The sequence below is a fragment of the Artibeus jamaicensis genome, unplaced genomic scaffold, assembly GCF_021234435.1.
Source record: "Artibeus jamaicensis isolate MK-2021 breed Jamaican fruit bat unplaced genomic scaffold, CSHL_Jam_final scaffold_1019, whole genome shotgun sequence".
Classification (NCBI taxonomy): Eukaryota; Metazoa; Chordata; class Mammalia; order Chiroptera; family Phyllostomidae; genus Artibeus; species Artibeus jamaicensis.
In genome coordinates, this window is record NW_026522025.1 from 18,061,599 (window position 1) to 18,074,633 (window position 13,035).

The following is a 13,035-nucleotide window of genomic DNA, read 5'->3' on the forward strand; positions in this document are numbered from 1 at the left end:
TCCTTGCCTTTCATGACTTGGAATATTTCTTTCCAGCCCCTTCTTGCCTGGAAGGTCTCTTTTGAGAAATCAGCTGACAGTCTGATGGGAACTCCTTTGTAGGTGACTGTTCCCTTAGCTCTTGCTGCTTATAGGATTCTCTTCTTCATTTTAATCTTGGCTAATATAATGATGATGTGCCTTGGTGTGTTCCTCCTTGGGTCCAACTTCTTTGGGACTCTCTGAGCTTCCTGGATTTCCTGGAAGTCTATTTCCTTTGCCAGACTGGGGAAGTTCTTCTTTATTATTTGTTCAAATAAGGTTTCCACTCATGGCTGTTCCTCTTCCCCTTCTCGTACCCCTATAATTCGAATGTTGAAGCGTTTAAAGATGTCCTGGAGGTTCCTAAGCCTCTCCTAATTTTTCTGAATTCTTGTTTCTTCATATTTTTCTGTTTGGTCATTTCTTTCTTCCTTCTCATCCACTCCATTGATTTGAGTCCCAGTTTCCTTCCCATCACTATTGGTTTTCTGTGCATTTCCCTTCATTTCACTTAGTGTAGCCTTCATTTGTTCATCTAATTTGTGACTAAAATCAACCAGTTCTGTGAGCATCGTGATCACCAGTGTTTTGAACTGTGCATCCAATAGGTTGACTATCTCTTTGTCACTTAGAAGTATTGGCTCTGAGGCTTTGAGCTGTTCTACTTCTTGAGCCATAATGCTTTGGTCTGTTTGCGCTTGTTACATATGAGGGGCAGAGCCTTAGGTGCTCATCAGGGTGGGGTGACCCAGTTGCTGGGTGGTGACGCTGTATGTGGGGGCGGGGTCAGAGAGGGGCAATGGCACTTGTTCCATGCTCTCTCTCAAATCTCTGTCCCCTCTGCTGCTTCCCGCAAGCAAACTGGTGCTGGTTCCCATGTGGGTGGGTTGTGCACCCTCTGGGACCCTGTGGGTCTTTCCAAAGAACTCTCTGTGAGCTTGGGAGCTTCTCCTGGCACCTCGACCCCCCAAAGTTTTTCCAATTGGTGCTTTTTGGCTTTATTTCCCGGTGCTAGGGCCCTGGTTTTTGCGGTCTGTCTCATTGCTCGCTCCTTTGCCTGGCTTATCTGCAAGCGAATGTGTGGCCCTGGTCAGCCAGCTGCCTTGTGCCCTCACTGGGTCTGCCTGTTGCCACCCCACACCTGGGATCTACCAACCACCACCTGCACGCCCGAGTCAGTCTGGCCACTTTTTCCTGCACGACCCCTCCCGCCAGCCGCTGACTCTGCCCCTCTTACCCATCTGGCTGAATGGTTCATTGTTGTTGGACTTCCATACAGTTCAATTTTCTGTCTGTTTTGGTTGCATTTTTGTTACTAAATCTTTGTTGTCTTTAAACTTGGTTGTGCGAGGAGGGACAGTGTTTCCATCTACGCCTCCATCTTGGCCAGAAGTCCTGATCTTTACATTTTCATCTTTTAAAAAAAGTTAGGCTTTACTAAACAAGAAACAAAGGTCCCTCCCTCTGACATTTTGTTCTACTACTCTCAGGGCTTAATGAAAATCATATTTCTTAACTCAAGACAGCAATAGTGAGATAATATTAATAGTGGGAGCTAAGTATTGGTTGATTGGGTAGTGTGCCAGGCCCTGTCCTACCCATGTGACATATATCCATTTATGTCACATGTCATACCTTTCTAAAGTGATAGGCTTTCTGATCTTTCAGAGTCCTATTGTTTTGAAACCATTCCCAGGCAGTCTGTAGTAGTGGTCTTTTAAACAGGCCTCCAGAGGTTCACCAACATGCTGGCTCAGAGCCAGAACATTTTAGGAGGACTGGAATTACAGATAGAGTCCCCGTGTTTATCTGGCTCAGTAATCTAATTTACCAATCTGCATATTTCCTTCTGGGAAATCAGCTCTATGTTTGTGTTTCCAACCTTCATGTCTACTTAAAAAGCATTAAAACTAAAAGCTGAGGCTTTAAAGTTATAATAAAAGCTAACTTATACAAAGGGTCTCCCTCACCTTGAATTGAAACCTCAACTGTGGTTCTGGACATCTTGAAGCCTGGTTCATTGGAAACAGACCAGGTTTCAAGGCCAGAATTAACCTGGATATGCCTTTTCCCCCCTCTTTCCTCAGTGGTACAGAAAGTTAGGTTAAACTGGGGCCACTAGAAAGTACTTGGTTCTCTAGGATTTCCTGCTTTATGAGCACTGTACCTGATCCCCTTCAGAATGACTCTTTCTGACTCTCCACCTGCCTGGATTTTTTAGGAACTCAGGTTTCCCATTCCCTCCCTTCAATGCATTGGTCCCCATAAGTCTCCCTGTCCTTTAAGCTAGGCCATCAGCCAAATTTCTGCCATCCTTGGGAAGCTATTAGGACCTGTTTCACCTCTCCTCCCTCACTTCAGATCAATTTTCCTGGGTGCCCAGGTCAATAGCAAACACCACCTTTTCATTCTGCTCTATGTGTCCAACACTGCCTGGACCCATCCCTGCTCCACTAGTCAGATTTCCCTTCTTTCACATGCTCCCTTTAAATTTATTTTCTGATAAATCTCTCGGCATTTCATGTGGTTAATACCAAGCTGCAATGCAATCTTACTTCTGTGGCTAATTCTGCCAGTCTGACCTCCTTGCTGAGCTCCAACCTCTTACCTCTGAATCTGTAATCAACATTTTGGTGGCATGCGTCGCCAGTACCACAACCTCCATCTTCTTCACAACCAATCTTTCCTGTTCTGCCAGGGTTTTCATTTTCTGCTCAGGGCATCGCAATTTGACTTTTGTTTGTTTCTTATTCCTTTGTTTAATCAAGTGCCAAATTTACAGATTCTACCCTAAAAGTTTCCTCCTTTTGAATCAATTTCCTCTCAAGTTTCCTGGCACTGCCCAAGCAGATATTCTCCTTTTGAGAGAGAAGGCTCACAAATGGGTACAACTCAAGCTAGAGTTAAAACTACGAGAGTGAGAGATTCAGCTCTTCTGTAAATCAGCTCTTCTAATTTAGCACTAAATATTATTTCTACTAGTATTTTTGAAATAAATTAATTGTGGTAGGAATCTGAAATACAGCTTTGCAACCACTTAAAGAACAGGATTATGTTAGGAGGTGATATAGTAACAATTTTAATGATGTTAGTGTTCATTCTTTTATCATGATCAAGGAAATGTCAGTTCAAATCACTGAAGCAATTGTAGTCTTATTATTTCAGTGGTGTCTCGAGAGAAACAATAATAAAAACCGTGGTCGGAAGGTGTTGGCAAGCAAACCAGTCTCTGGGTGGAATCCCCACTCCACCCCTCACCTTGGACCCTGGCTCTCTCGTCCTTTCACTCTGTCTCCCTACAAGAGCTCTGCCTAAATGTTTTCTGCATTGAGCTTTCTCTCTTCCTTTTGAAGAAAAGGACCTGTGAGTTAACTTATCCTCCACATTAGCTTATTGTTACGGTTGCTTCTTGTGCTAAAGTCTAGGGTCTAAACTCACAGGTATTATTATTTTTAATTCTCACAGAAGTGATGATATACATCACCTTAAAACTCTTTTTGCTGCATGGACGGTTGCAGAATATACTTGAAATATCCACCTGTTCCCATGACAGAGTGTTGAGTTCATTGGAATTCTAGGTGTTGAGTTTACAGATAGATAAGTCAGAGTACTCCCAAAGTTTTTTTAAGATCTGATATTCAAGAATTCCATTATTAAAGTTAAATTTTAATTTCAAAATTAAGGCATACCTCTAGGTCAAATTTAAGGCATTCAGGTAGTTTGTATAACCTTTAAAAGTAATGTGGGATAAACATACAGGATTAGGAAAAAGAAGGTTTACGGTTATGAGTGTGATTATTTATTTCTTATTGTATTATTTTCCATACCAACAACTGTAAACCTACTTTTGCTCCACCCTGTATATTTCACCCAAGTTTGCTACTTTCCTGATGTCAGAAACAGGATAAGAGTAAAAAAGCCGCATGTACCATATGATACTCTGTTTTTCACATCACCATCTGATCAAAGTAACATCAAATGAAACCCAGTTGTGTGGTTAAAACTCCCAGAGTTTTACTCAGCTACTATGTCCTGCCACTGAAACAGCCAGTGGCAACTTTAATGGGCATGTTCATTAAGTAATTCTTATTAAAGAACATATATAGAGAGAAGAAGATTCTTTCACTTAAAATAAATTTGTATACAGATTTCCATGCATTTACATTTTTGTTTCCTAGTATTTTCCTTATTCGTAGATGTGGTATACTTTTTAAAAATCAGTACTTTAGGGCGATGTTTATCACATCATTAGCCAACCAACTTTGAAGAACTAGTGATAAAATATAAATAAGCAGACAATGTTTGCCTAAGTTCCAAAGATTATTCAGTGTTGCTAGAGGTGTGCTGCTGTTCTAACTTCAAAAAAGCCAATGGAGTGAAGTAGCTTGAGTGGTTATTTGAAATATTAATTATATTTTCAGAAGCATAAAAAAAGTAAAATCTCAAGGGAAATGAGTGCCCCAAATTAGTATCTTTCAACTGAAAATTGAAAAGCCCAACCAATTAACTGGCTTTATTACCTGTACTTTGCCAAGCAGCCAATTGGGCTGACTCTTCCAAATCAGCTGAGGCTCAGGCCACAAGGAAGGCTGTGTTTTACCTCGGCCTTCATTTGCATCATTTGAGGACCTTGCCTAAAGGTAGCAGGCATGTCCACTGTTCCTAATGTCAGTGTGCTCTATCCCTGAGGGATGGATCGCTTAGCTGCATTGGGTGGGATTGAGAACCACTGGTTGTAGATTATGAATATGCTTGCATTTAGCAATGTGGGAAATAAAAAATGATGTCTTTGACATAAAAATATACAGACTAAGACCTTTCAAATGAGACAGAATAAGATATAACTATCCTATCAATGCCCAGCCATGTTTTGGGTGACTTAAATATTTAACCATGCTGGTGAGTTTGTATCAACAAGATAGTGGTCTTGTTGATACAAGTAATTTGTAGCAACAAGACAGTGGTCTTTTGGACACTTCAGAACCGTCTCAACTAAGTTCCTGCAAAAACAAAACAAATCAGAACAACAAAACTGAACTGCTGTATTTCTCAAGTGCATCTGTTTTTCACCAGTGTATCTCTATAATTAGCACAGTGACTAAGGACACACTAGGGCAGTCCTAGGTAGGACATACTAGGTATTTGATAACTATTGGTTGAATTAATAAACTGAGTTGAAGCTGGATGAAACTAATTCATTATTTCCATAGTTGCAATTCTACTGTGAATTTTTAAACTGATAACTTTTGGTTGCTCAAAATTCCCTTGAATTGTATGATTAGAAACTATGATGAAGTGATAAACAAGTATCTTGCATTGATTGTCCTGTTTTATTTGCATGTTTACAGGCAAATGGACATAGTTTTGTACATATGGAACATGAAAAAGCTGTATTACTACTGAAGAGTTTCCAGAACACAGTAGACCTAGTTATTCAACGTGAGCTTACTGTCTAAATATTTTTTATAAATAGTGAAGATACGTCTAGCCAGACCTAATGTTCAAAAATAAATTTATACATAGAAACAAATTTTGCCAATTGCTGGACCAATGGCAAATATTAGTGCCAAATGTATTATACTATATGTTAGCACTGATCATCCTTAAAATTGTTAACTATATAAATATGATGTTCATGTGGTTATGTATTAGTTTTAATTGTCAGCCTCTGGCTGTGCATTGGTGCAGTTTTGTTTTTGTTTTTGTTTTTTTTTTAACCACATAAGTTTCTTCTCCAAGTGGATTTCGTATGATTTCAGAAGCACGGAAGCACACACACGCTCTTTACAAATTCTGCTCTCCATCAGAAGCACTGCCTCAACGTTGTATATGCCTTTATATAGAAGAGACAAAAATATTAAAAATTGTAATTCCCATAAAATATTTCTAGCACAAGATATATGTTGGCATATACACAAAAAGAATACAGAGCAAAACAATATTTTCATAAACTAAACATCTGGGATTGAGAAAGAAAATATATCTTAAAATAAGACTTTACTATATTGAATCTTTTTCCATAAAATTACATGATAATGCCTTATGAAAGTTACTGTACATATGGTATAAAGTGTTTATATTTGGTTCCATATTCATTTGCTAAATTCTCATAACAGAGTGAAATACTTCATAAATTAGCCATTTATCTCTGGGACCTGAATAAAAATAGAACAAACTATTCAATGCCTTTAGCTAATGGCAGTACACGCAGCGTCAAACGACAGACTAAAGGTCATTACAGAGAAACCTTTTCACCACAAACTGAAGCAGTGAGTGATGGGTGGCAGGAGAGGTATTGCTTTGTTTCTTTCAAGTTTATATTGATTATAAACTGTAGCCCTGTGATTTCTTTACTTGTAAATGTGGAATTTATTTGTGTGTTGCTCTATCTAATTTGCTACTTTTAAATAATTTTAAACGAGTTTTGGGGACTGATAAAATTTATTATTGAGAAAGACTGCTGTTAGAAAGTTATGGTGGGAAATTTTAAAACTTTGGTATTTAAATATGAAACTTCAAATATAATTTCTCAGAGCTATAGCCTACCTGTATTATTCATTTCAGTGCCTGTTTTTTGTGGAAGGAAATAGAGAAAGTACTTTTGCGTCAAAAAAGTTTCAAAGTATATAAAATCCTGGACTTTGTCTCAATGGAGAGAATGACAAGCATAGCTTTTGTTATTTTTACATTAGAACTGTTTCCCTCAATAAGTGATCTTTTCGTTTTATAATCCTTTAAACACACTTTATTTTATGTGTCAGTCATTAGTTTGATTAAAATACTAATTTGGAATTTCAGAATAATATTCTGGAGTTGGTCGTAGGAATTCTCTCTCATATAACTTTTTTTAAGTATATATAATAAATTTACATACTAGTATCTCAAGTACTCTAGTAGGATTTTCACAGTCGTATCCCATACTAATGTCACTGAAGCTCTGAGAATAATATTTGTAAGTTAAATGTTTTATGGGGACATTGAAAATATTGTATTTTTGTAGGGTCTATTAAAATGAATGTCACTTATTAGAAGTATAGTGGTATTTTTTTGGCAGTAGAATTTGTCACTTGAAGGCAAATGATACTTCACTTTATAGATGATGCACTAATTTTGATGTTGCTTTATGTCAGGGTGACATTATACCATGATTTTATAGAGTTTGACATTTAACAAATGATTAAATGATTGGCCTATTTAATGTTTCCCAGAAGTAACTTTTAAATGCATTTTAATATATTTACAGTTTCTGATGAGAAATGTTTTTCAAGAGCCTAATTTTCTTTGTCAAAAACTTGTGCCAAACCACCATATCCAGCTGCGATTTTAGGATGATCATCATTAATCAAGATACGAGATCTCTCTGGCCTCACAAGATGACTCAAAGAAAAAACAAACTGAAGGGTGTAGTTTGGTGGCAGTGAAGCAATCAAGTCATCGCATCAGTTTTGTTTAATCTTTCAGTGTAGATACAGGGCCTCCCAAGCCTTTTTTCTTACACCAGGTTTGCACATCAACCCCAGGGATTCAGGAGATGCTTCTGAGGCACAAAGCTGAGAGGACTGTGACCTTAAACCATCTCTGCCACTGCTGATGTGACAGCATTGTCTTAGCCAATGCTTTAATCCTTCCTGTTCTGCCATTCAGAGATGAGGAAAAGAGCAAAGGAACCCATAACCAACCAGAAGAGAAATTTGATTACCAAAGCCCCCCTTGTCAATTGCACTGCCAAGCTGCATACTGAGAAAAGGCAGGTAATAACAAAAAAGAGACATTTTTTTTTTAGGTTGACTGAATTAAAAAAAAACGCTATGCATTTAAGGGGGGAGGGGATCTAATTGATTCCACAGGTGACCAAAACCAATAACACATTGATTTTTGAGTACTGACTTTTCTTTTGGCATAACTGGGGTTACCAGCTGAAATAAAAATCTGGTTTATGTTAATGAAAACAAAAACCCAAAAAAGATTAAGGGTGTTCCTTTAAAAAAAAGTCAACAAGGAGTGAAGTTTATAATGGCTCCCAGAGAACCTACCTCTTTGTCTTGGGTTTGTATCAGAATCCTGCTGCCGAGGGAGCCAACAGGATGGATCAGTAAGACGACGAGGGGGGAGGAGAAAAGTCAGAGGTGGGAAGAACCAGCACTGAAAATCATTAGTAGAATTGCTGCAGATTTTGCCGGCCAACTAGGTATTAATGGACAATTTTTAAAACTATTTACATGGCTTATAATATGTTGTCACAAAAGCTCTCTTACCATAATTCCATATCACCTAAAGAAACATAATAATTTCAAAATATCAATATACTTTTGACAAAGATTAATCACAGCATGACTCCAAATATTTACATCATGCTATTTTATTGCTCATGGAAACCTATAAAATGTATGTGTGTCCCAGTTCATTAGAATTGTAATTATATGGAATTAAACAATTCTGGTTGTCTCTGGGCCTTACCTTGGACCACCACCTTGGAAAGCAGTTTTAAATAGGGGATGACAAATCTTGTTTTTATTAAAAACAATTTTTTGTCTTGAAGATGATTACACACATATCACTAATATAATTGCTTATTTAAGCTAGGACTGAAATATATTTTACCCGAAGAGCTAAAAAGAGAATATTCAGAGGGAGGAAAACACTGAAGAAATTGGATTTATAGATTCAAATATTAAGTGAAAAGTATCTGGATTTACCAAAATGATTGGATGAAGGAAGCCAGAAACGCATTTTACCTTGAATCATAAAATCTATTTAGCATCTCCACCATGATTTAAAGCTTTGAAAAGAAGTGTGTGTTTGCTAACTTGTCTTTCCGCCGGCTGTTCACACTGTCCACAACCAGGGTCTGCCCCTTGCTGGCACACAGATGAAGAACGTCTGTTCTGATGAACACCCTCTTATCCTGAGGCAGCAGTACAGCGTCACCAGATGAAAATCCACACTGGGATAGGACCACCCGCTTTAACGGCCTTTGGTAATTTTAATCAGACATGTTTGACTGACTCTTGATATGCCAACCTAACAGCAGATTTATTGAAACTCTGGGTCAGTAAAAAGAGATGCCAATAATTAAATCCAGTAAGTGAAGAAGATGGGTCCTTCATCTGGTACAAGAAGAGCAGGGTTGAAGTTCCAGTAAAGTTTCTCTCACAGAAATGCTAGATCTCTCTGAGGCTTAATAAAATGTTCCAACACCGGGTTGGTGATGTGCCCTCTTTGCCGTTGCAGTTACCATGTCATCTAGGAGTTAGAAGGAAATCTTCGGATTTGAGCTCACTTGCATGAACTTTTCTCTTTAGCAATACAACTGACTTTTATTTAAAAAAAAAAAAGAGAATCCTGCCTTGGCCCAGAATATTTTCCCATTTCAGCAAGACCACCCCTAAGTATACTCATACATCGTACCAAGAAGAGAGAATGTGAACTGTGGAAAAATGGGTGAGCACTCTAGAAAACATGTGGGTTAATGTTACAGGGGATATTGGGTGTTGACTCTCCTACGCACCCTTTGAGCTCCATTTAATCCAAACTATTCAGAGAATATACAGGGTCTGGCACAAATAACGCCCCCGATTTTTATTACAAAATTTTGTATTACAAAATCATAAGCATGTAATTCTGTAACCTCACAATATCACACTCAAGCCCACCATATGGCATTTTAGGTGAAATGTTCAAATTAAAACTATAAATTATTCTCCCCTTGTTATTACCCTACCAACCACACTCAAGCAGGCCTTACTTCTGCTGGACCCTGTATTTGCCACAACATCCCACTATATAAAAGCAAGGCAGAAGCGACCATGTTTTCTGGTTATATGCTTAACCTTCTGGGTTTTTGTGTTTCTTGTGTATGAAACTGGCCTCTCTTCATTGCTGCTGTTGCTGCTACAGCTCCAACTCCCCCTGGTATTCCAAAGACAGTGGGGTGGCTGTTTCTATCCTGCTGACACAAGGATAAGAGGCCCCTGTAGAGTTCTAGCTGTTGGAGACCCTTGAGTGACTGACAGTCCCAGCTTCCAGTTTGGGAGAAACTGTCCTGGGTGCTCAAGGAGCCTGGAATCATAGCTCTAACCAAGCAGAGCACCCATCATGTCTCTGCCAACAGCAGACAAGCCTGTGCACAAGGGCAAGGGTGGCAATGCCTTAGGTAGAACTTCAATTCCACTTCTGATTTTTAAATGTTGGATTTTAACTGAGGACCTTCTCTGAGCCTCCTCTTAGCTGTTATTGGGACAGATTCCAAACTTCTTCCACCTTGACACTGTCTGCAACAGAAGGTTTGGAAAAACTCTATCATGGAGGTATACATCGCAAACTTCTACTTTAGAGAATTTGGAGATTTCCGATAAATGAAGTGAAAAGTCCACTCTAAGATTTGGCTTAAAAGAATAAATGAAAATCTAACAATATTGAATCACCTGGGTTTTTAACTATGTGACTATCATAATCTTCCCTGAAAGCAGTTCTATGGGAAGTAAGAGAGAAAAAAAGTGAGGGAGGAGAAATAATTCACTGGTCCCAAATTTAGAGGCGTCCCATCACCTGGTGGTTTCCCCAGGTGGGTTCTGCTGCAGGACCGTCAGCTCATGCTCTGTGACAACCTCTTGGGCACTAGCCTGGCAGTACGGCAGCCACAGATGAGGAGGATCTCACTGCAGCTACCCCAGTACTTCCCCAAATTATGCTGGGCTGCAAGACACTTTTGGGGGGCCTCATTTTGTTCATGGAAGCACCTCAGACAGTGGGAGGTTGTAAAATCCTTGCAGTGTTTATGTACAAAGCACTGAGACCCTGTGGCCATCCTCAGTCTGGGGTTGAGGGTAGTGCAGGTCTGTCCCAAAGAAAAGAAAGCCATGGATCAAATTTCCACAGGTGTGACTTTCCAATGTAGCATAATCCCCCCCAAAACAAACCCCAAAAGCTCTTCTTTTTTTCATTCTTTAAGCCAGCATAATTTTCGATGCATGTACAAATGGATGTTCAGGTAAAAATTAAATGGGTCCACAAATCTTTCTCTAATTTTGAAAGTACCTGTTTTTTTTAATGATAGTTAAAACTATCACTGTTGCAGAATTATATTGTTTGTGCCAGTGTTTTTCTTCTTTAAAATACCATGATGAGCAAGCAGCTACGAATAGTCAAGCATCTCTATACCTAGAGTAATATACCTTAGTAGAGACTTTTCATCAGCCAACTGCGTGTTTCCTCCACAGGAAAATAATCAATGTAGCTGAATCTCAGATGCCTAAGGTATGCCATTCATAAATTCGAAACACCTGGGGCATTTCATTGAAGAATATAACAAAAACATTAAATGCAAAGTTTATAAATATTTCTTGAGCATCAACTATGTACCAGGCACTTCAAGGGATATCACATGGTCTCCTCTGCACAGAATCTCACAAGCAAGTGGGAAGATGGGAGAACTTCCAGATCAAAGACAATCCAAGACGATGTGGTGAGTTCCTCTGTCCTGGCCTTCCACTCATGCACTGCGAAAGGAAGCAGCATCTTTCATCAAATCTGTTTTGGGGTAGAGCATGGTCGATCCATTTGGAGGTACAGGTAGGTCTCCCTACCAGGTCCCGTGGCCTTTGGGAGTCCACTAGGAATGTTTGCTGGGATTTGGGGCAATATTTGATAGGCTAGTAGATACCTCACTGCACAAGATAAGTAGCAACCAGTGTCTCTTGAGTCTCTAAGACAGAATTTTGCCAGTTTGTTCTAAAGAAAAAAGAGAATATCATGAAAAATTATGTCCCTCGACCTGGCCCAGTACTGTGTCTTTATGGCCCTGACATGATGGGAAAAAGAGAGGTAGTCAACCCTTTAAAAGACATGGGTGTGTGCCTGCAGCGATTCTTCTATGTTGAGTGTCCCCATGAAGTGCCTCCTGTGACCACTGCCTCTTGTAGACTATCAGGAAACACGGAAGTCCCTAAGATCCAATATTAAAATGACCCACTCGGAAATGCCGTGAGGTGAATAGTCGTTCAGGTGGTTGCATTTTATGTTAATGCACTTCACTTCCTTCAGTGGGGGTGAAGAACATTTTCGCTGCATGCTGTTCAGCCCAGCTCATGAAAACACTTGTTTGCGTGCATTTGGTCACACATAGCCACATACCACAGACATTTCTTTCTTCTTCCAAGGAAATTCTGATCCTCTGAACCTAGGAACTGCTTGGTGTTTTTCTTCACTCTATACCTACTCCATGTTTTAGACACCTGGAAATCCTTATTTTCCCTGAGCTTTTCAACCTCAGCCTTTGCCCACAGAGGTTCCCTACTGGAAGGTCTTCCTCTCCCCCTTCCCTCTTTATCAAAATTATATGCAAATTTCAAGGTCCAGCTCTAACATCACCATCACCATAGAACTGTCCCTAATCTTGTCCTCTCTGGTATAGCTCAGTGGATTGAGCGCAGGCCTGGGAAGCAAAGGGTCGATTCCCAGTCAGGGCACATGCCTGGGTTGTGGACCAGGTCCCCAGTAGGGGGCGTGTGAGAGGCAACCACACATTGATGTTTCTGTCTTTCTCCCTCCCTTCCCTTCTGTCTAAAAACAAATAAAATCTTTTTAAAAACCTGTCCCTAATCTTAACTGGAAGAAAGTTCTCTTCCTGAGTACCATTATATTATTTTTTCCATATTTAATAGCACTTATCACATTCCACCTGAGGTCATAGTTATTTGTAATTTGTTCTTCCTCTCCTTTCAAATGCAAGCTCCTTGAGAGCTTGAAAGCAAGGATTGACAATACTCAAAAGAGCCAATCCCAATAGAAGAGCTTCCAGGGGTCATATCTGGTGTTGCTTACTGTGTGTCCTCAGTGTCAGAGTGTCCAAAGCATAATAGGTATTCAGGAAGTATTTGTAGAATGATTAAATGGATGAAATGCACTTAATAAATGTTGCATTAAACAGGAAGTCAATGTTCAATTTAACCATAAGCCAAAAAACCTTTCAGTTTCACCATGTGTTTACCATTCCGAGTTTGTTTTAAATTCTCC

General features: G+C 39.3%; 1 protein-coding gene across 1 annotated transcript in view; it reads left to right on the forward strand.

The window, feature by feature from the left end:
• The window catches only part of LRRC7 (leucine rich repeat containing 7), a 491,093-nt gene extending 485,533 nt beyond the window's left edge, over positions 1–5,560 (forward strand). Inside the window, exon 27 of the mRNA XM_037145320.2 lies at positions 5,370–5,560. Within this exon, the coding sequence (XP_037001215.1) occupies positions 5,370–5,477 (108 nt within the window). The 3' untranslated portion in view covers positions 5,478–5,560. The remainder of the gene's footprint in view (positions 1–5,369) is intronic.
• Positions 5,561–13,035: the final 7,475 nt, after the last annotated feature.